The sequence below is a fragment of the Hermetia illucens genome, chromosome 1 (genome assembly GCF_905115235.1).
Source record: "Hermetia illucens chromosome 1, iHerIll2.2.curated.20191125, whole genome shotgun sequence".
Classification (NCBI taxonomy): Eukaryota; Metazoa; Arthropoda; class Insecta; order Diptera; family Stratiomyidae; genus Hermetia; species Hermetia illucens.
Window position 1 is genome coordinate 12,440,285 of NC_051849.1, and position 22,849 is coordinate 12,463,133.

The 22,849-nt window shown below is 41.8% G+C and overlaps 1 protein-coding gene across 4 annotated transcripts in view; it reads left to right on the forward strand.

Annotated features, from left to right (window-relative positions):
- The window catches only part of LOC119661747 (myosin heavy chain, non-muscle), a 94,429-nt gene extending 78,475 nt beyond the window's left edge, over window positions 1-15,954 (forward strand). For all 4 annotated transcript variants that reach the window (XM_038071213.1, XM_038071216.1, XM_038071214.1 and 1 more), the window contains 3 exons: window positions 1,066-5,937; window positions 6,002-6,165; window positions 14,858-15,954. In XM_038071213.1, the coding sequence (XP_037927141.1) occupies window positions 1,066-5,937; window positions 6,002-6,165; window positions 14,858-14,963 (5,142 nt within the window). In that variant the 3' untranslated portion in view covers window positions 14,964-15,954. The remainder of the gene's footprint in view (window positions 1-1,065; window positions 5,938-6,001; window positions 6,166-14,857) is intronic.
- Window positions 15,955-22,849: the final 6,895 nt, after the last annotated feature.

Below are 22,849 nucleotides of genomic sequence, written 5' to 3' on the forward strand. Positions count from 1 at the left end.
TTTGGCATTTTTGTCGATATTTTTGATAAGAAGGTCCAGTGTTCTGGCGGTGAAGCCATAGGGGATTTTTAACTACTGGCGAGTTGGTCGTGTCGGTAGATTTCGAAGTGCCGGGAGATACGTGCGTCGCTGGGGGGCGATGCTCGTTGTCAGAAAGAAGATGGAAGCGGTTTTTGTTCGCTTGAAGACAGACTTACTTGAAGCAAGTATGAATTCGTTTTGAAATCCTTGGATGTGATTGACAAAGGAATTTGCTTCACCGTTCCGAGCGTCAGGCTGGTCTCCAGGAGAGAAGGTCTCGTCGTCGTCGATGATTATGGGAGGGAAGTCATCGTTAATAACTTCTTCGGTCGTAACGGTCTCGGCGGCTGAATGCAGGAGTTGTGTTTTGAAGTTAGAATTACACAGCCCATGGGCGGCGATAGTGTAAGCTGGTTCCGTACTTGCGGCGCGAGGCTTGTACCGACTTCACTTTGTTATTGAGAAGGCACGTGGATTAAATCTTTCACTAACACTGGTTTCCCATTAAACCGGCTAAACAACTGAATAACGATGTTCGTAAACTTGGTGTCAACGCGAAAGCGCGATCCAAGCACCGGCAAGAACAAGTGGTAGAACAGACCATCCACTTAGGCGGATACAGGCGAACCCGACCTACATAAAAAACCGACGATTTGCGATTCAGGCCTGAATCTGATCATCCATCTTATTCTTCAGATCTGACCTTAGTGACTTCCACTTGTTTTCTTGTTTTGAAGAAGTGGCTTTGAGGATTGGAGAGTTTTTTTTGGCGCACAAAGTAGCATTAAGGCTTTAGAACAAAGACGGCGCGAATATATTGACCTGTTGGAAGGTTCTGGCAACCCAACCTCGTTGAAAATAGATATTACACGTTACACAGGCTGGAGACATACCTCTTTTCCAATAAGTGCAATTGAAGATAAAATGAAGGATTGTGTTGGTTTTGAATTCTATCCTTCCTCTCCGCAACACTTATTCAGTTGAACTAGTAGAATATTATTTATTCAAAAATATATCTAATTTTACTATACTTTCTTCCTCTAGGGTAAATTCATTCGTATTAACTTCGATGCGTCAGGATATATATCAGGAGCAAACATTGAAACTTACCTTCTGGAGAAATCACGTGCCATTCGTCAAGCTAAAGATGAACGAACATTCCACATTTTCTATCAACTATTGGCTGGCGCATCTCCTGAACAGAAGGAGAAGTTCATTTTGGACGACATAAAGACCTATTCATTCCTATCGAACGGAACCCTTCCCGTTCCAGGAGTCGATGATTTTGCCGAATTTCAAGCTACAGTGAAAAGTATGAACATCATGGGCATGACATCAGAAGATTTCAATTCTATCTTCCGTATCGTGAGCGCTGTGCTGCTTTTTGGATGCATGAAGTTCCGTCAAGAGCGCAGTTCAGATCAAGCAACCCTACCAGATAACACCGTTGCTCAGAAAATTGCTCATTTGCTTGGTTTGAATGTCACCGATATGACAAGAGCCTTCCTAACTCCAAGGATAAAAGTGGGAAGAGATTTTGTAACGAAAGCTCAAACTAAAGAACAGGTTGAGTTCGCTGTGGAAGCTATCGCGAAAGCTTGTTATGAACGAATGTTCAAATGGCTGGTCAATAGGATAAATCGTTCATTGGACCGAACAAAACGTCAAGGAGCTAGTTTCATAGGCATCTTGGATATGGCTGGTTTCGAAATTTTCGAATTGAATTCGTTCGAACAGTTGTGTATCAATTACACCAACGAGAAACTACAGCAACTGTTCAACCACACGATGTTCATTCTGGAACAAGAAGAATACCAACGTGAAGGTATTGAATGGAAGTTCATTGATTTTGGGCTTGATTTGCAACCAACTATTGATTTAATCGACAAGCCTGGTGGTATTATGGCTCTTCTGGACGAAGAGTGCTGGTTCCCTAAAGCCACAGATAAAACATTTGTAGATAAGTTGGTATCAGCGCACTCCATGCACCCGAAATTCATGAAAACAGATTTCCGTGGACAAGCCGACTTCGCTATTGTTCACTACGCTGGAAAGGTTGACTATTTAGCCAGTCAATGGCTGATGAAAAATATGGACCCTCTGAACGAGAATATTGTGTCTTTGTTGCAAGCCTCACAGGATCCGTTCGTTGTTCAAATCTGGAAGGATGCTGAAATCGTGGGTATGGCACAACAGGCTTTGACTGACACTCAATTTGGTGCTCGGACACGTAAGGGAATGTTCCGTACAGTATCGCATTTGTACAAAGAACAATTAGCTAAATTGATGGATACACTTCGAAACACGAATCCGAACTTTGTGAGGTGCATAATCCCGAATCACGAGAAGCGTGCTGGAAAAATTGATGCTCCATTGGTTCTCGATCAGCTACGATGCAATGGTGTCTTAGAAGGAATCCGTATTTGCCGGCAAGGTTTCCCGAATCGTATTCCATTCCAAGAATTCCGTCAACGATACGAACTTCTCACTCCAAATGTCATTCCGAAAGGTTTCATGGATGGCAAGAAAGCGTGCGAGAAGATGATTCAGGCTTTGGAGCTGGATCAGAATTTGTACAGAGTTGGACAATCGAAGATTTTCTTCCGAGCTGGAGTATTGGCCCATTTGGAAGAAGAAAGGGATTACAAGATTACCGATTTAATAGTGAATTTCCAAGCTTTCTGCCGTGGATTCCTTGCTCGTCGTAACTACCAGAAGAGAATGCAACAACTCAATGCTATTCGCATCATTCAGAGGAACTGCGCAGCTTATCTGAAGCTAAGAAACTGGCAGTGGTGGCGATTGTATACAAAAGTGAAACCTCTCCTGGAAGTGACGAAACAAGAAGAAAAATTGGTGCAAAAGGAGGATGAGTTGAAGCAAGTTCGTGAAAAGTTGGACAGTCTTACTAGAAACGCTCAAGAATATGAGAAGAAATATCAACAGGCATTGGAAGAAAAAACAACTTTGGCTGAGCAGCTACAAGCTGAGATTGAACTGTGCGCCGAGGCTGAAGAGAGCCGTTCGCGTCTTATGGCAAGAAAACAAGAGCTTGAAGACATGATGCAAGAGCTGGAAACTCGTATCGAAGAAGAGGAGGAGCGTGTTTTGGCTTTGGGAAATGAAAAGAAGAAGCTGGAATTGAATATTCAAGATCTGGAGGAACAACTTGAAGAAGAAGAGGCTGCACGTCAGAAACTACAACTTGAGAAGGTTCAATTGGACGCAAAGATTAAAAAGTACGAAGAAGACCTTGCTGTGACGGATGACCAGAATCAGAAGTTACTGAAGGAGAAGAAGATTCTGGAAGAACGTGCCAATGACTTATCTCAGACATTAGCGGAGGAGGAAGAAAAGGCTAAGCATTTGGCGAAGCTGAAAGCAAAGCATGAAGCGACCATTGCAGAACTTGAAGAACGACTTCATAAAGATCAGCAACAACGGCAAGAATCTGATCGCACAAAGCGAAAAGTGGAAACTGAAGTGGCGGATCTTAAAGAACAGCTCAATGAGCGTAGAATTCAAATCGAAGAAATGCAACAACAATTGTCTAAACGTGAAGAAGAACTCACTCAAACCTTAATGCGGATCGATGAAGAGTCAGCATCAAAAGCCAGTGCTTTGAAATTACAGCGAGAGTTGGAATCGCAACTTGCTGAAATTCAGGAGGATCTTGAAGCTGAAAAGGCGGCACGTGCAAAGGCAGAGAAGATACGCCGAGACCTAAGTGAAGAATTGGAAGCATTGAAAAATGAATTGTTGGATTCGCTTGACACAACTGCTGCCCAACAAGAGCTTCGCTCGAAGCGAGAACAAGAATTAGCAACTTTGAAGAAGAGCTTGGAAGAAGAGGCTGCGAATCATGAAGCAAATATCGCTGAAATGCGTCATAAACATTCACAGGAAATCAATGGCATCAACGATCAGTTAGAAAACTTGAAGAAGGCAAAAACAGTATTGGAGAAGACGAAACAGACTCTTGAAGCTGAAAATGCCGATCTAGCAACTGAATTGAGAAATGTGAATAGTTCTCGACAAGAGAATGATCGTCGTAGGAAACAAGCTGAATCACAAATTGCTGAGTTGCAGGCTAAACTTGCAGAAATTGAAAGGGCTCGTTCAGAATTACAGGAAAAATCGGTGAAATTACAACAAGAAGTGGAGAACATTACCCAACAACTGGAAGAGGCTGATCTTAAAGCTTCAGCGGCAGTTAAGTCGGCAAGCAATATGGAGAGCCAATTGACGGAGACTCAGCAACTATTAGAGGAGGAAACTCGGCAGAAACTTTCTCTGAGCTCGAAGCTTCGACAGCTTGAGTCAGAAAAGGAAGCTCTTCAAGAGCAACTTGAGGAAGATGAAGAAGCTAAGAAGAATTATGAACGCAAAGTTGCAGAGTTGAATGTGCAAATGCAAGAGATGAAGAAAAAGGCTGAGGAAGATGCTGATGTTGTAAAAGAATTGGAAGAAAGTCGGAAGAAATTGAATAAGGAAATTGAAGCCTTGGAACGGCAAGTAAAGGAACTGCAAACTCAAAATGACAGACTTGATAAGAGCAAGAAGAAACTACAATCTGAGTTGGAGGATGCCACGATCGAGTTGGAAGCGCAGAGAACTAAAGTGTTGGAATTGGAGAAAAAACAGAAAAATTTCGACAAAATCCTGGCCGAGGAAAAGGCTGTAAGTGAACAGATCGCACAGGAACGTGACACAGCCGAAAGAGAAGCCCGTGAGAAGGAAACCAAAGTGTTGTCCCTTACTCGCGAATTAGACGAGGCTTACGATAAAATCGAGGACCTAGAATCGAAACGAAAGGCATTACAAAACGAACTAGATGAATTAGCAAACTCACAAGGAACAGCAGACAAGAACTTCCATGAATTGGAGAAGGCGAAACGAGCACTAGAAAGTCAAGTAGCTGAATTGAAAGCACAAAGTGAGGAATTGGAAGACGATTTGCAACTCACTGAAGACGCGAAACTTCGTTTAGAGGTGAATATGCAAGCTTTAAGGTCACAGTTCGAACGTGACATGCAAGCTAAAGAAGAACAGGCTGAAGAGAAACGTCGAGGACTTGTAAAAGCATTGAGGGATTTGGAAGCTGAATTAGATGAGGAGAGGAAACAACGGGCCGCAGCCGTAGCTGCTAAGAAGAAGTTGGAAGGAGATCTTAAAGATATCGAAGCCACTTTGGAAATGCACAATAAAGTGAAAGAAGATGCTCTGAAGCATGCCAAGAAATTACAAGCACAAGTGAAAGACGCTCTACGGGAAGCAGAGGAAGCGAAGGCTGCCAAGGAGGAATTGGCTGCATCAAGTAAGGAAGCCGAACGAAAGGTGAAAGCTCTAGAAGCTGAAGTCATGCAACTCACGGAAGACCTGTCGAGTTCAGAACGTGCTCGACGCGCTGCCGAAAGCGAGCGTGATGAACTTTTGGAAGAAATCAATGCCAACGCCAGTAAGGGAACTTTGATGATTGATGAGAAACGTCGACTGGAAGCAAGAATTGCATCCCTGGAAGAAGAACTTGAGGAGGAACAATCGAATTCTGAAGTACTGCTGGATAGAAGTCGTAAGGCACAGTTAACGATCGAACAGTTGACAACAGAACTGGCCACAGAAAAGTCGAATTCACAGAAGAACGAGAACGCCAGGGCCCTTGTGGAACGACAAAATAAAGAGCTTAAAGCAAAATTGGCCGAAATTGAAACAGCACAAAGGTCTAAAATTAAGGCAACCATAGCTGGTCTAGAATCGAAAATAAGTAACCTTGAAGAACAGCTAGAAAACGAAACTAAAGAAAGGCTGCTGCAACAAAAGACGAATCGCAAGTTGGACAAAAAGATCAAGGAGCTGACAATGAATATCGAAGACGAACGACGACATGCCGATCAGTACAAAGAACAGGTTGAGAAGGTAAGTTTTCTTGGGGAATAATAGGATATACGGAATTTTCATGTGAATTTTACTATCTATACAGATAAATAGCCGCGTGAAAATCTTGAAACGCAACTTGGATGAAGCAGAGGAAGAAATTCAAAAAGAGAAGACGCAAAAACGCAAAGCGCAACGCGAATACGAAGATATGTTGGAAGCTCATGAAGCTCTAACTCGTGAAGTCAATTCTTTAAAAACGAAACTGAGGTAATTATTCCAAGAGCACTGGTTTCCAGCTCATGGCAACATTGCATATATTTCATTTCTTTGTTTTTACGTCTTTATTTCATCATGCATTATTTTTGGAAAAATTATATGTTCTGAAGAAACATACAGCTTGCTCAAACCGAACAGGCTAAAGCATATTCACCTAAGAAGGATGCTTTATTCATAATGAATTGTGACGGGTTGTAAGTAGAGCGTTCATGTAAACTATATCTCCCAAAACTCCCTGTCTAACATTGCTGTAGCCCAAAATTCACAGTTGTTGGTCGATGAGTGAACCAAGTTGCTTTTAGATTATAGCCAGAGAGTATAGGTACCCTTCCATTGCCCGTTATCTGGGCTTTCTATTACGCTTTTATAGAAGATACTTATTAGGCAGATTTAGTAGGTAGGGCTGTCAGTAAAAGCTACATTTCGACCCAATTTAATCATTATTGAATCTGGTAGGATGTTAGTGAATTTTTGATATGAAAACAATTAGATGACTTTTCTGTTGGTAGCATTAATTTTTTGTTTTAAACATTTTTGAAATCATACCTTGTCTTGAATTTAGAAAATCGTTGGATCCCTTTAACACAATATCGTCTCATATTGAAGAAGGGATCAAATAAGTCCCGAAAAATATGATCCTAGACTGACGAAGGAAACAAAGGTTCCCGAAATACGATATGGATGAACAGAAAGAAATTCCAATAATATGATAATTACTACTACCGCTTTTCGAAAAAGTCCCAAATCATCGATATATAGTATAGAATGGGATGTATCTATTGGTAGAGTAGACGTCATTCATTTCCCGGTAGAAGATTTGTTACAACAGCACTTTATGCAAGAAATGATGTACGATTTTACGTAACGGCGGATACTAGGAAACCAAAGGAATATCTGAAATCGGCTGAGGGTTTTCTGGCTTCCAAAATATGTCCAGTATCATGATTGCAACTCTTAAAAATTCTCCAATATATATAGCTTATCTCATTTTAGATTGTCAATCACCATTCCTTACTACGTGGTCCTGTTTAAGTTCGTCGTATATTTAGATTTGCATTCGAGTTACTAATTCCAGTGATTTTGTTCAGGATAGGATCCTGACGTTGCATTGACATTATCGAATTATCTTGATTAGTTTCTATGACGAATATTCTGTCTGTCTGTCTGTCTCACTCGATGTATGACCTTGTACTTTGTGTATATGTGCATGCGCAATTTGAGCATTAGCTGCTATGTTTCCACAATCTATCAACACTCGCAAGCGTTTTTCAAAGAGATAAAAACGGAATCAACCAAATGTCTCCGCTACTGCTAGAATTTTCAGTTACATTGATTTATTTATTGCATTAAAATCCTCCCTAAAGAACTCGCGTCAGTTTGCTCTTCCTTTCGCGTATCACAAAGTGTTAGTGTAGCAGAGCCTTTAGTTTGTTGAATGACTTATCAGAGCCCTGGCCCCATACGAAGGGTTTTTGTTCATTCAGTTTAAGCAAGACATAGTACAATATCCTTTGATGAATTTCTGGAATAATTCTGTTAACTCAAGAAATGTTCTGATTTCGGAAATGGCGTCGACTTTTGCGATGTCTGGCTGTTTTTTTCTCTACTAACTCCTCCACATTTTCTGAAATTCTACTTCGAAAAATTGCTCATAGAACTGGCAGTTGTTTTTCAAAGTCTGCCCCCGGTGACCCACTCGATAAAAGTCGTTTCGGAACCTGTTTATCACTAAAAGCACGGTATTGAAAATAAGTGACCTAGAACGTACGGTCGGTGTCAAAATTCAATCTAGATCGGATCGCGAAATTCCTCTTGAACTCCGGGTTGCGTTTGCCGTAGTCTGTTGGAAATGTGTAAAGTTTTCGGTGATGTCACTATGTCTGTAGTGGTTCAGAGCTCAGCCTCTAGATTCACGTTGTCTGACAAAACTGCACGATGCAATGCTTTCAATATGAAGATCCACGCGGTAGAGTTGTGTGATAACATCAGGCAGTCTCCAAGCAGGACTTTAGAGCTCCAGTGGCACCTACAAACCGTTTACTTGGATTCTGTTGAGTTTCCACCATGATTGCTACACCCAAGGAAACATCCTTAGCCGGAGACCCAATTTTCTCACGAAGATTTTCCCCACCTAACTGATTTTGTCCTCGATGATTGCCGATTGGATGTTTTAAAACGACTGCATAGCCTCCATGCGGGATTCTGACCTACAGTCCTTTTCGTTGGCGAAACAATGCGTCTAGAGAAGCAGCAACAGAGTCTTTTCATAAAATTCCATCCAGAAGTCATCTGGCTTTTTAGAAAAGGATGGACTCCCATGTTCCTTCACCAGAATCTAACTTCATCATCCTCGGCGCAACAACCGGTGTCCGCTTTAAGCCTGCCTTTGAAAGGAACTCCAGACATCCCGGTTTTGCGCCGAGGTCCACCAATTCGATATCCGTAAAAGCTGTTTGACGTCCTGGCTTACGCCATCGTTCCATCTGAGACAGGGTCTGCCAAGCTGACGGGGGTCTGAATCTTACTTAGTCTCATAGAATCGCTGATACTTACAATGTTCTAGCAATACTCCAGCCACGCCCGCTCTTGTCTTCGTGGATGGCCGCCTTATCGATACTAAGGCGGGCCTGATATGACTGCCAATATTTACGGCTTTAGCAGATGTTGAATACCTCCCTGTTCATCTGTTAGTTCATCTATTGTGTGGATTTTACCATTGGGAGCACCAGTAAGTTTGATTTTAATAACCCGGTCGGTCTTCCCTGGTGTCTCTGAAAGGATAGAAAATCGCCTGTTCCAGTTTGGTCACGGATAGGTCGCTGGAATCAGGTCCAGCAGGCACTTTCTCGTGTGAGTCTAGGCTAGTTCTGATCAGTGTCTTTGGTATAATACTTGGTGATTCAGCTTCTCCGGTCCACGGCTCATATATTTATATGTTGAAATCTTCCTCTCAGAGGAAGATCAATAGTTTAGCTGAGGCACATTTCAAAATAAGGGTCCTAATTGGAAATGCAGGTTCTCAATGTGTTCACAGCCCGGACACTGGAGACCAAATTCTCTTTTCTTTCTCTTCTTTTTTTTTCATTCAGCCTTTGTCCCGTTCACAAGCGGAGTCGGCTCGTCGTGATCGTTTTCGTCATTTGGCTCTATCGAATGCCTGATTTGGGTGCAATCTCGAGGCTTTTAAATCCCGATTAAGCGTATCAGGCCACCATTGTTTCAGCCTGCCTTTTGATCGCTTACGATCGATTTCGATGCTCAGATCAATCTTGGCAAGTGCCGCCCATTCGCTACCTTTTGAAATATGGTTAGTGGCTATTGAATAAATCTGCTCCACAACGAAGAGGTCATGTGAGAACCCGAGTTTATGATAATTTTAGGAACTCTTTGATCAAATATCCCTCATCTGGAGGAAGGATTGCAAAAAAGAAATTCCGATCGCTGTAGTTGGTTTGATGAGAGTGAAGGAGTGCATTTGGGGATAGATGGGAGGAGAAATGTATTGGGAATAGAAGTGGCAACCAGTGTAGGAAAATACTCTATCTTTCCTGTCGAACAGACGGTTATCACTGTTATGGGGAATACGGGTTTGTGGGAATTGATTCGCATGGAAGAAATATTTCTCGCTAAGTTCAATCCCTGAATACTCGGCAACTCGTGGGTTGGGGTGTAAGTGATACTTTTCTAGTTGGATATAAACTTCGTACCTTCGTTGTTTTTAGATATAGTGGTGGCGGAGGATTTACCTTTCCATATTTCTGGGGAGATATTTGTTCAGAAAATGAATCCGAAAGTGATTAAAGGTCTAATTCATTGTTTGTGGCAGAAAATTTTGACTTTTCGTGGAGTGGGTTTATTGAACCGAAGTATAGGATGTAGTGATTTGAAGGATTTGAAGGCACCGTTTACACGATTTAGTGTCCTTTTAATACGGGGGGATGGATAAGTTCGGGGTGATGTTGACGCCTATATAGATAATTTGTTTAACGTTGGGAATGCTAATTGCATTGATGACGGAGGACAGGTTCTTCCCACGGAAGACGATCGTTTGACACTTTTGAGGATTGAGAGCTAACAAACAACAAAGAATCCATATTAAATCAGGACCTTCAAGTGCCTTAGAGCACTTCATTCAAGACCGTAACGGTACACTACAGTACACTGTATGAAGAACTGTGGTCAGCATTGCGGTAGATTGAGATTATTACCCTGATTTAACTCAGATACTCATTCGCAGAACCGCGACCTTTGGCTACGACAACCCAGCGCTCTAACCACTTGAGCCACCCGGACACCACCACCTATATCACTAAAATTCGTCCAAATAGTATGTCCTTCGTGAAAATGGAAACTATGAGGTCATCGGAATATTGGAGGATCTTGATGACATTGTGGTTAGGGAGGGTTTCAGGAAGGACTGATCCTTGTGTGCTGCCAGTAGATCTAGTATAGAAAGAGGAGAGTTGTTGAATTTTCGCTTGGGATTATCGACCATCTAGAAAGCTAGAGATCAAAGTTGCGGATAGAAATTTAGGATGTTATCGAGCTTATAGGCTGCCCCGTAGTGCCATACGGAGTCCTTACATCAAAGAGATGGACTAAGTTTCTTGCGATGAATCCCGAGCAAGATATCTGCTTTGAGAGCGCTTGAGTTCAACCGAATGAGCTGTTCGATTGGCGATCTGGAAATCTGTGGTAGTATGGTTGCCATCACAGTACTATTGATGGCCGGCTCGAAAATTTTGACGGACTTTGGGATGTAGATCCCGCTTGCAACTATCAGAGAGGAAGGAATTTTTTTAGGAATAGAATTTTTTTTTGGAATAGGAATGATTTGAGTATACTTCAGCTCGTGAGAAAGTGGGTGTTTAGCAGGCAGTGATTAGCTCTTTTAGGACAATGATTGGGGTTTTGGCAAATCTGGGCGACTGTTTGTTATTACTCTCCTTAATGGACATTGCGACTGATTTGGGCTTGATGAAGTTAATTAGTGAGATGGAGTCGGTGAGTCTGGTTAGGAGAAGTGTGTTCTGGAGCAGACCAGTTTGATTGGTTCTCCGGGTGCGTGAAATTGTGAATTTGAGCGAGACGTTTGAAGTATTGACTTCAGCTTCAAAGCTTTGGTCAAATATGTGGAGTATGTGGACTGGTTTGAGAAAGTGGTTTGTTAGGACTTTTGCTTTTCCAGGAGGAGAGTTATTTTGGGGTGGGATATCATTGTGGCTGGTAGCTTTGCCTAGTTGTGGGGAGACTTTATACAGTTCCGTGTAAATATTTGGATGTGTTCTATGCTGGACAAGCGGTTAGTATACAGGGTGAAGATCCCATCACGGATTGAATTATCCAAGCCATGGATTTTATTCTTTTGGAAGGAATACTGCGGAGAATATTTGTTTCTATAGTGGATATTCTTATATTGTATATCTTGGTGGATGTCAACTGGAAAAGAGTTAAGGTTTCGGCAGTTGGGATTGGCGGTTGGGACAAGTTGATCGCATACTATTTGAATTACTTCAGTGTACTGACGAACCGTGCTAACAATTACATCATTGGATATGCGGTGAAATTGCGGAAGTTGGATTTGGTATTCCTAAAGTCAGGTGCAGTTGAGGGCGGTGGAAACGTGATCCTATCAAGGAGTTATCAAGGCTAATGGCATCGTGGTCACTGACGCCAGCAACGGTTCCGAGAAATGGGAACCTATTTGGACTCGATGTTGTTGGTAATCAGGAAGTGGTCAAGGTAGATGATGGCAGTTCATTGTGGTGTAATTAGGGAGGGAGTATATGTTGTTGTCATTCACCCCGTAGTGGGGTGTAGCGCGTCAACCACACTTAGACGCCCTTGTTTTCGGTTCGCTGAAATGCGCTCTAGTTCTCTCTAGGACTTCCCTCAATTGCTCTTGGAGAAAACCACTCGTCGGCCATCTTGTGTGACTTATCCACTACTATTTCCGCCTTCAGATCACATCGCGTACGATTGACAGGCCTGGACGTCGACTAAGTTCTTCGTTTGAAATAGTATTAGGTCCCGGAACTCCGCTGATAAGTCGAGGATAGGTGTTGACGAAGGCTTCGAACTTTCGAATGACAATGGTGTAAGAAGGGGTCACCAAGCCGGGTAAGCGGTACATCAACCGAGATACTTGGCTTTGGAATGATGATGTTGAAATGAAGGTCCGTGAAAAGAAACGCCTCTACCACAAACTTCTCGACGATAAAACGCCTGCTAATTGGCAAATTTATAAGAATGCCAACCGGGAAGCAAAGAAAGCGGTGGCTGTCACCCGAGCGAAGCATTTCAAAAATCTTTACGATAAACTGGACACTCGGGATGGCGAGAGAGATCTGTATCGACTTGCTAAAAGCCGTGATGAACGCACACAGGATATCGAACACTTCTGTTGTGTTAATGACAAGAACGGTACTTTGCTTACCAACCGTCGAGCCGCAACGGATAGATGGCGAGAATACTTCGAGCCAATTTCAACTGAAGAATTTGCTCATCCTCCACTTCCACAATCACTGCCGACATTTGGAGCAGTTCCACCAGTCAGCGCAACTGAAGTCGAGGAGGCAATAAAACAAATGAAATCGGGGAAAGCAACAGGACCTGATGACATCGCATCTGAGCTCTGGAAAGCGAAGAGCTGGGATCCAACACTGTGGCTCAGTGAATTATTTAACCGGGTTATTCAGGAAGGAAGAACACCATCTGACTGGCAAGAAAGTACCACTGTTCCAATATGGAAAAAGAAAGGTAGTCCAGCAGAATGTTCAAATTATCGTCCGATCCGGTTACTTTCCCATACCATGAAGATTTTGAACGCATTCTTGACAACCGTATTCGCGAAATCGTTGAAATAACCGTGAATCAAGCCGGATTTGTCAAGAACTGCGGAACTACTGACGCAATACACGCTGCGCGGTTACTCATGGAGAAACACCGTGAGGAGCATCACCCTCTTTACATTGCCTTTCTGGATCTAGAGAAAGCGTTTGACCGTGTACCACACGAACTCATCTGGTATGCTTTACGACAACACTTCGTGCCAGAAGAACTCGTGCGCTGGGTTCAATTGCTCTACCACAATCCGAAAAGTAAAGTTCGAAGTATGGCGTATCAAAACCGCTTCGTGTCTCTGTTGGAGTTCATCAAGGAAGTGCCCTCTCACCACTCCTCTTTGTCCTTGTTATGGACACCGTCACACGGGATATCCAACGTCCAGCGCCCTACACACTGCTTTATGCAGATGATGTTTTCCTCTGATATCAAAAATAATCTCGAGCAACTTGTTCAAAAATGAAATGGTCGCCTCATGCAACACGGCCTCAGATTGAATTTAAACAAAACTGAATTTTTGACGACCGATCCCCATGAAACAGGCACAATCACTGTCGGCGGCAGTGATCTGCCCAGATCTGAGCGATTTAAATACCTCGGGTCAACGCTATCAGCCAATGGAGAACTGCGTTATGAAATTGCTTCACGTATTAACGCAACCTGGATGAAGTGGCCTTCCACAACTGGTGTCCTTTGTGGTCGACGTATCAACGAACGTCTCAAATCTAAAATTTACCGCAACGCTACGACGAAGATGCCACGTTGGACTAGTGGCGTCACACGTTTTGATCACATCCGAAATGAGGATATCCGCGATCGTTATGGGGTTGCACCGATCGTGGAAAAGTTGCGAGAGAGGCGTCTTCGATGGTATGGTCACGCAATTCGTGCAAACGAGAATTCACTTGCCAAGATTGGTCTGAACATCGAAGTCGATGGTAAACGACCAAAAGGCAGACCTAAACAACGGTGGCTTGATACGCTGGATGGGGATTTGAAAGCCTCGAGATTGCACCCAGATCAGGCATTCGATAGAGCCAAATGGCGAAGCCGATCACGACGAGCCGACTCCGCTTGTGAACGGGACAAAGACTGAAGAAAAAGAAGAAGAAGAAGGCCTGCTGTCAACCAGCAGGTTAATGGCGACCATTGTTATTTATATAAGAATTAAGAAATATGTCTGGAATTTGACTGACCCCAAAAAATTTGGTATCACGAATTTGGTATGCGAGGTACGGTAGGGTTGTTTCGCGCAGAAGGACCTGATGGTAGAGATGTCGATCTGGCCGAAAAGTTGATTAGGGCAATAGAGGAAAACGACGTAGATGAAGCCGGATGTGGTTCTGATAGAGGTGACAGTAACTTTGAGAGATTGAAGAGAATAATCACTTTTCAACGGAAAAGTTCTGCTAATTGTTTTCATTTATCCAATAAATTGGTAACATAAAGAAATTTTTTTTAGCAAACCGGCAGGTAGATGATTTAAAATTCAATATGTGTAATTAGAACGCTTACGTAGTGTAGTGGGGCGAAATTGCCCGTATTGAAGGAAGCTTTTCCATTCTAGATGAATATTGGTTATCTGAATTTCGTATACATTTTGAGTGTGAGGTTTGTCAACATTCTTTAGCCCAAGTTTACCCTGATCCTTGTGTTCAACCTTGATTTATAATTTAAACCTATGGAATAGCCCCGGGAACCCACATCCGCACTTTAACACATATCCTTCAAGCATGCATCTCATAATTTTTTCAAGTTTTTGGTTTTGCTTGTAATAAAATATTGATGAAACAATGAATTGTATTTTCGTTTTATTCACATAAAATTGTATGAATTTTAGACGCACCGCTGGTATTGGCCTCAGCTCCAGCCGTTTAACGGGATCGAAACGTGATGAGAGCTCTGTACAGGATGAATCCATAGACGGTGAAGATTCCGGCAATTGACGAAATCGCTTTTGAGCTCGTTACCAATATTCCTAAAAGCAAGTTAAGAGAAAAGTTACATAAAGTAAATATAAAATAATTATTAGAAACGAGAACAAAAAAGAAGGATAATAAAAGAACATAAAAAAATGAAAATTATGAAAAAAAGATCGTTTTTATGTTTAAAAGTAAAAATGCGGTAAAAAAACGTAAATTAAGTTGAGAGGGCGAATTATAAGAAGAAAAAAAATTGCATTTATAGGAGAACAGTTTAAAACCATACTAAATTATGTAGTGAAGATAAAATAAGAGGAATAGAGCATGGCTTTTACTTAGAAATTTTGAATTCCTTGAACGTTGAAATAGTAACATTCTCCCGAATTTATGTGACTGGACACATCGGCCTAAGACCTACCGTTTGTGTATGTATCAACGCGTCCCACCATCTGTTACTTAAAAGGGTAAATTGCTTGAGATCCACATTACAAAGAAACGTTACAGTGCTTGTAACAAACAGTATTTCTTTTATTAAGTGCCATTTTTCATACTTCCATTTTGTAGATAACCCAATGTGTTGATACTGAGTCTGTACTGTTCTTCCGTTCCAAGTGGGGGGGATGTAGAAGTGAGGGAAAAGTATATTTGCAATTGACTTTTGAATAGGTGGTTAATTCTCTGCTACTATTATTATTGTTTACATGCACTAAATAATATGTTTATTGGTTTCGTTGAAGCAAAAGCAAGAGCAATAAGAAAGTATTTTAGTCGGTCCCTTTCGTCGTTTTGTTTTCGTTATTTTTTTTAAAGCCAACTAGTTATACATGGAACATTCTTTTTAATATCTAATATTTTGAAACATATTGTATTAAAACATTGAAAATAATTTCTGTTCCCCTTTAAGCATAGAATTTGCAACAGTACTTATATTTAAAAGTTAAAAAATTGAAGTCCCCTGTTTTATAAAAACTTTTATTTTAAAGAATAAAATTTTGATACAAGTTATTATCGAAAATGTTTTGTTTTATTATGTTTCCTTTTTTCTTATTTTTGGGTAGAGGCAGAGAGAGTTTGGGCATAAAAATTCGGTTGCCACAAGAAGTAATTGGCTAGGTAAGTCGGGGTTTTCAGGGAGAAAATCTGAGTCCAGTGTGAAAACTATTAACTGCAGCTTCCTCTTTCTCTCCCTCTGTCACTTGAGGGGTCCAGCTGGGATACGTGCAATGTGATAGTCTCCATTTACAGACCTTTTCATGCACCGTGTGGAAACTAGCATTACTCATAAACAATCTATTTTGAGTAAGAGTCGACTTACTAGTTATTGCTGTGACCACCGAATCGTTTTCAAACAATGGTTAATGGATCGTTAAAATTGTCGATAGGAAAAGATGGGTGTTCAGGTTGTGTTTTCTTTTTACAACTTACCAAAATCATATTTTTGTTTCGATAGAATACCCAGTTATGAGCAGCACGCGCTTACCTTATCGTAAACCTAATTCAATTATATGCATTTGTATAACTTTATGAGGTCTGGTAGCATATACTAAACTCAATCAATTTTAGCTTTATTCAGTACAACGATGGATGGAAGTACTAGGTTACGTATGGATATCGAATTTACCCATCCTTTTTTACCATTTTCATCCGCCAAAAATTGAAAAGGACTGAAAATTCGAACTTTGCTTCTTAACATGCTTTTATTGCCCACATATAGTTAGCAGCAAAATAATAAGAATTGTATTTACTAAGCAATTTTGGGATTTTCTATAAAGGCTGACAAATGAAGACTTATATCATATTATTATATTAAAAAAAAATGCAAAACAGTCTTAGTTTTAGGACGTCTCTATGTGAATTTTATAACAAGTGAAAATTGCTGGTTTGTACAAAATTTCATTGAATTGAAAAATATTCAAAGTTAATGAAGATAAAATGAAAATGAATGATAAGACAAGCATTTTCACTTGTAGCGAATACATACAAATATTTAGATTTTAAGTAAATGAAGGCAATGATTTTATAATGTGAAATGCTACAATCATCAACCAGAAAAAAATAAAATGTGGTGCAGTAGATTTTTCTAAAAGAAAATATATTGTATGAGATATTTGTACGGAACAATAAAATCAATACCAGAGTTAAAATGCTTTTATTTTTCATTTTGGGAAGATTTAGTTACGATCGATTGCTGTAGGATACGAATAAGCTGCTTAGAAGGTAAATCAGAACCGATTAGCCGATCCCCGTATGCCACTTCGGTTGCTTAAGGTCTGATCTTTCAGAAAATAATGGTCTATTAGCATCGACTGATCTGTTCGTCTCTATGTGCATTGAAATCAGATTAAGTGAAGAGAACCATCGAATGCCAACCATGGATCGAACAAATTACTGCCTGGGCTATGAAAGGCGATGTCAAAATTCAGGTCTTTGTCCGTTTGCTTGGGTCGGCTCATGTGGAGTAGATTCGGCACTTCTCTTGGTTGTAATTATGATCCGGGCGGAATTGAGGGGTTTTCAGATCACTGTCTACCGAATCAAGCAAGCACTGCTTCGAGGGCCCATCAAAGGGGGGAAAAGAGTTGGGCAATTTTTTGATATTGCAACATAAAAAATATTGTCAGAAAATTTGACGTCGCTAGGAACAAACATTTTCGCGTTATTGACCCTGACCGTCATTACGCTTGGTGCTGCATTGGTTTATAACAGGTGCCCTTATCTGGCTCTCATCTTAACTTCTATAGACATGAACTTGTGGCGCGGCAGGATTCGCAGCATTCGAAATTTATTTCGAATGTTGCGAATGCGAACAAATAGATGGCGCGGAACTTTCCACTTTGTAGAGTTCGCCACGGGAGTGGAGGACTAGCGAGGAAAGTGTGCCATGAGTTAGGGGCAGAAAGAAACACATGAAGGGAGATCGTTCTCTTCTGCCTCTAACGTTTGGATAGTCGGTTATCACGCGGTGCAGTTTTTAATTAATTTAAACTCATTCATTAAAATTAATAAAGTCTAATTATTACATCTATCGAGTATTGATTGTAAAAACTGTTAGTCTATGCTCCGGCGTACCTAAAAATTGTAGTTTGCAAAAAAATTGACTATTTTAGTTAAATTGGTGACCCCGACGAGCACCGCAGCGCCAAACATCAGCACCGCATCCCCAGACGCCAGCACCGCAGCGCCAGACGTCAGCATTACTGCAGCAGCCACCGCTATCAGGCAGAAGCCGAAGACTCCGCCACCATCGTTGCCGCAGCCACCAGAGACGCCGTCGCAGCCACCAGAGACGCAGCTGCAGCCACCAGAGACGCCGCCGCAGCCACGCTCGCCGTCTCCAGCATCGACGCCGCCGCCGCCTTCGCCATCAACACCGCAGCCGTTGCCGCCAGCGCCGCCGCAGCCGTCGTCACCATCACCGCCGCAGCAGCGAATCATTGTTGTAATTTGTTTTAAATGAATTTTAATTTGTTTTAATTGAATTTTAATTTGTTTTAGTTGAATCGGGGTTGGTGCGTCTGCTGAGGGACAATCTCCGACGCATAAAAGCCACACCATCCACCCGACACTCGTCCACACCTGCCTGTTCGCCCAAGGAACTGGACACGTGCACGCACGTTCTGGTCAGGACGGATGCCGTCCGGAAGCCGCTGCAGCCTCCATATGAGGGCCCGTACCGCGTTCTCGAGCGGGGAGAACATTTCTTCCAGCTCGAGATCGGTGGACACAAAAAGGCGGTCTCTCTGTCCAGGCTGAAACCCGTGTGCGCCCCGAAGCAGCGTCGTGTCCGTTTTGTGGATTGACGGTGAACGAAGTTCCGGGATCAGTCGCCGAAACCCCTAGGTTTCATCTGGGGGCGGAGTGATGTGGCGCGGCAAACTGATGACAGATGTCAAGTTATAATCGTCTATCCGAAAAATCACAGAAGATTCCACTTCCCTTTTGTTCTAAAATTTCTTTCAGACCTCCAACGATCATGACAAACTTCGAAGAAACGTGAAATCAGACGAAAAAAGCGACCCACAAAGCGGCCTATGCAATCCTCGAGGTCACCAAACCTGATAAGCATTTCATAAACCGATATACTTGGCTAACATGGAAAAATAAGGGCAGACCAGAATGTTCAAATTACTATCCGAACCAATTACTGTGCCACACTATGAGGATCCCTGAACGCATTCTTCACAACCATATTCGTGGCATTGTTCCAATAACTGTGCATCAAGCCAGGTTTGTTAAGAAATGTGGAACTACTAATATAATATATGACGCGCGGCTATTTATGGAGGAATACAATGAAAAGCATCGCACGATCTGGCACGATGGTGAGAGAGATCTTTATAGACTTGCCAAAAGCCGATACCAATGCGCACAGGATACATGGTGAGAATATTTCGAGTAGATTTCAACGTAAAAATTTGTTCATTTTCCACTTTTACAAGCACTGCCGACATTTGGAGCAATTCCAACTGTCAGCGCGACTGGTGCTCAGAGGTGGAGGCGAGGAAGATGGGGCGGCAACCCTATCGGTCAAACCAAAACCAAGTGGTCGAGGAGAACCTCCATAGTGGTGGCACCGGGAGACGCTGTAATTACTTTGGTTTGCCGGCCGTGATTCAGTAGGCGAATGCTTCAAAGACCTAATCAGGGCGATCAGACCCGAGTCTGCACGGGGACTCATCTGAAGTGGCAAATTGGTCACGAAACCTTACCAGGGGTATACTGGTACCATGGGAACCGGGAAAGCCCCTGGACTCACATACTTCGGGTGAACTCCTGTTGTATTTGAGGACAGCTCGGTTATTCGCGGTTGGCCCCCCTAGTGGGAGTTTCATGGTGGTTGTGGTTGTGCTCAAGCGAGAAGAGACCTTCGGGCCTCGACGTGGTGTTGCGTATCAACACGGGTGCCGTACTCCATAGTTCGGTAGAGATTTAGGTAATTCTTGCATCCACCAGTATGAATGCTAAGCCATGCACTTGGTATAGACTGGTACCGTTGTTGCTTGTCTCAGCGGGGCTTTGATTGTGGTCACAAAATCAATCCGTGTCTTAAGAGGACCGAAGGATTAAGTCTCACGACAGGTACCTACGTAAAACACTATGGGCTTTACTGTCAGCGCGACTGAAGTCGAGCAAGTAATAAAACGAATGAAATCCAGAGAGCAAAAGACTCTGAGGACATCGCATCTGAGCTCTGGAGAACAAAGAACTGAGACCCAATGCTGTGGCTCAGTGAATTCTTCAATCGAGTTATTCAGGAAGGTAGAACACAATCTAATTGCCACGAAAGTACCCCAGTTTCAACACGGAAAAAGAAAGGTATTCTGAGTGAAATTATGCGGTGTTTCCAACGATTAATTAATTGAAATAATAAAACTTGTTGTTTCTTTTTCGTTATTGTGGATATTAGCACTGATGAAGGGAACAAGTGGTTCCCGAAATATCGGTATTTGCAAGTATAAATATCCACACCAACGAAAAAGAAACAAGTTTTATTATTTCAAAGAAATGTAGTTCAGCAGATTGTTCAAATTACCGTTCGATCCGCATAGCACGCATATTTTTGAACGCATTTTTGTTCAAATAACCATGCATCAAGTGAGGTTTGACAAGAACTGCGGAATTACTGACGCAACACACGCAGCGTGGTTACTTATAAAGATGCAAAGTGGGACACATCACCCTCTCCACATTGCTTGCATTTCTGGATCTACAGAAAGCATTTGACGGTCCTCCCGCATAAACCCATCTGGTAAGCCTTGCGGCAGCACCTAGTGCCAGAAGAATTGGTGCACTGGGTTAAATTGTTCTACCACGATCCGAAAAGTAAAGTTGGAAATATGGCAGGTATATCGAAATCGCTTCGTGTTTCTGTCGGTGTTCATCAAGGAAACGCCCTATCACTACTCCGCTTTTTCTTGTTATGGACACTATCATGCGGAACATCCAATGCCCAGCACCCTTTACACTGCTCTATGCTGCGTCTCACAGCAAAACTGATTTAGATGGACTAGTTTGAAAATGAAATGATCGCCTCGTGCAATTCGATCTTAGACTGAATTTAAATGAAACAGAATTTTCGACAACAGGAACAGGCACTATCACTGTCAGAATTGGGCGACTTGAATGTTTCGGATCAATGCAATGGTGAACTGCGTTATAAAATTGCTTCATGCGTCCTGCCGCTGTCCATAGTTTTGAAAGTTGTTTGACTATCAAAGATAATGAACGACGCCTCCCTGTAGCAGACGCGTAACTCGCTATGATCACATCAATGAAAACATCCGAGATCGTGGGAAAATTGGGTGAGAGGCGTCTTCGATTGTATAGACATGTAATTTGAATCGGGAGCTTAATTGCCAACATCCATCGAAGTCGATGGGAAACGATCAAAAATCTGGCCGAAACTACGATGGCTTCATTCGTTTGATGGTGATTTGAAAGCATCCGACCAAGACGGCTGAAGTAGAAGACTCAATTCCTATAAAGACTGATCAATTAAGTATGAATGTTCTCTAACTGAGCAGCATGAATGATTTTATTTATGGTGGGGACTTATGGAGTAGCCAACAGGATAAGGCATGATTTTTGTTTTCACCACTATACTCATTGGAGGACGATTGGCCATTTGAAATTCTACAAGGGATTTTCATTTTTGAGAAGAAATCAATTGAAGTAGACCCAACCTCCCCTGATCCTTTTCCTATGGTAAATAATATGGGTGTCAATAGACCTCGTCAAACTGTTTATCTCCTGTTCATTCTGTTGTGAAATATAAGGTATCCACTTAGTGAGCTTCAGTTCCGTTATTATCGACGACTATTGTGATTCGAACTTAGGGCAACGAGATTGAGAGGCTAACGCGTTATGAGGAATCAACAAACTCCATTTGAAGTAAGCTTCTGCTCATCTGAAAACGAACTACCCGCTGATTTCTCCTCAGGAAATCTTGCAACGTCGAAATAGCTCGGCGAAGTTATCATCAGACGTTTCGATGACCTTTATTGCTAAGCAGACTATATCGGAAAGATAATTGTAAAAGGAGGTCGATAAGAACGAGGTATATTTTCCAGTCCAAACAGATCTATCGAGGAAGCTTATCAAGCTCCTGCCACTGATAATGATAGATGAAAAATTTAAATCGAGCCACCAGTGATGGTTCGATTCGAAAGCTAGAACTTGGAGGATCAGCCATACTGGATGAGGCTAGAGGAATTAAGTACCACGAAAATTTCGTCGCGACTAAAATTGATGTTCTGCCCGTTCTTCACGTTCATTACCTTAGTAAACCGTGAAAGTTCTGGAAAGTCACCTACTTCTTGGGTCAAACCAAAAGGCAAATATTTGCCGCAAAATAACCAACGAGTCGGAATACCAGAAGCTAGTCACTTTGGGTAAAAAAGGTTTTATGTTCATCTTGTGTGAGAAATTTCCTAGGCACGCTTTTGCATTCATACATAGCTAAAAATTCAAAATATTCCTTCATATATCCAACTCCACCATTGATATGAGTTCACTTCATATAGTGAAGACATTACACACGTCATTGGATTGCGATATTTCACTTCAAATACAAAATTTTGACCTACTATAACTTTGTTAATACTTGGATTTCCGTCAAACTTTCCAAAATTGTGCATTGTATATTACTTATAATTGTACTAAATTTTGTACTTCTAAAATGAACCTAAGGGGAAATTTACCTGAAGAATTTCTAAAATATGGTATTATCCAATTATTAACTTTATTTGAGCAGGTATCGGAATGGGATATATTTTGAGACTTAGATTCTGTATGGGTGCACTATTGTAATTTTTTTCAAATTTTTCGGTTGTATAGGTTCTGAGAACGAGACCTATTACCCTGTTCAGAGCAGACATTTTGAGTCCTCTCTCCCCTATGTTTCACCCAGT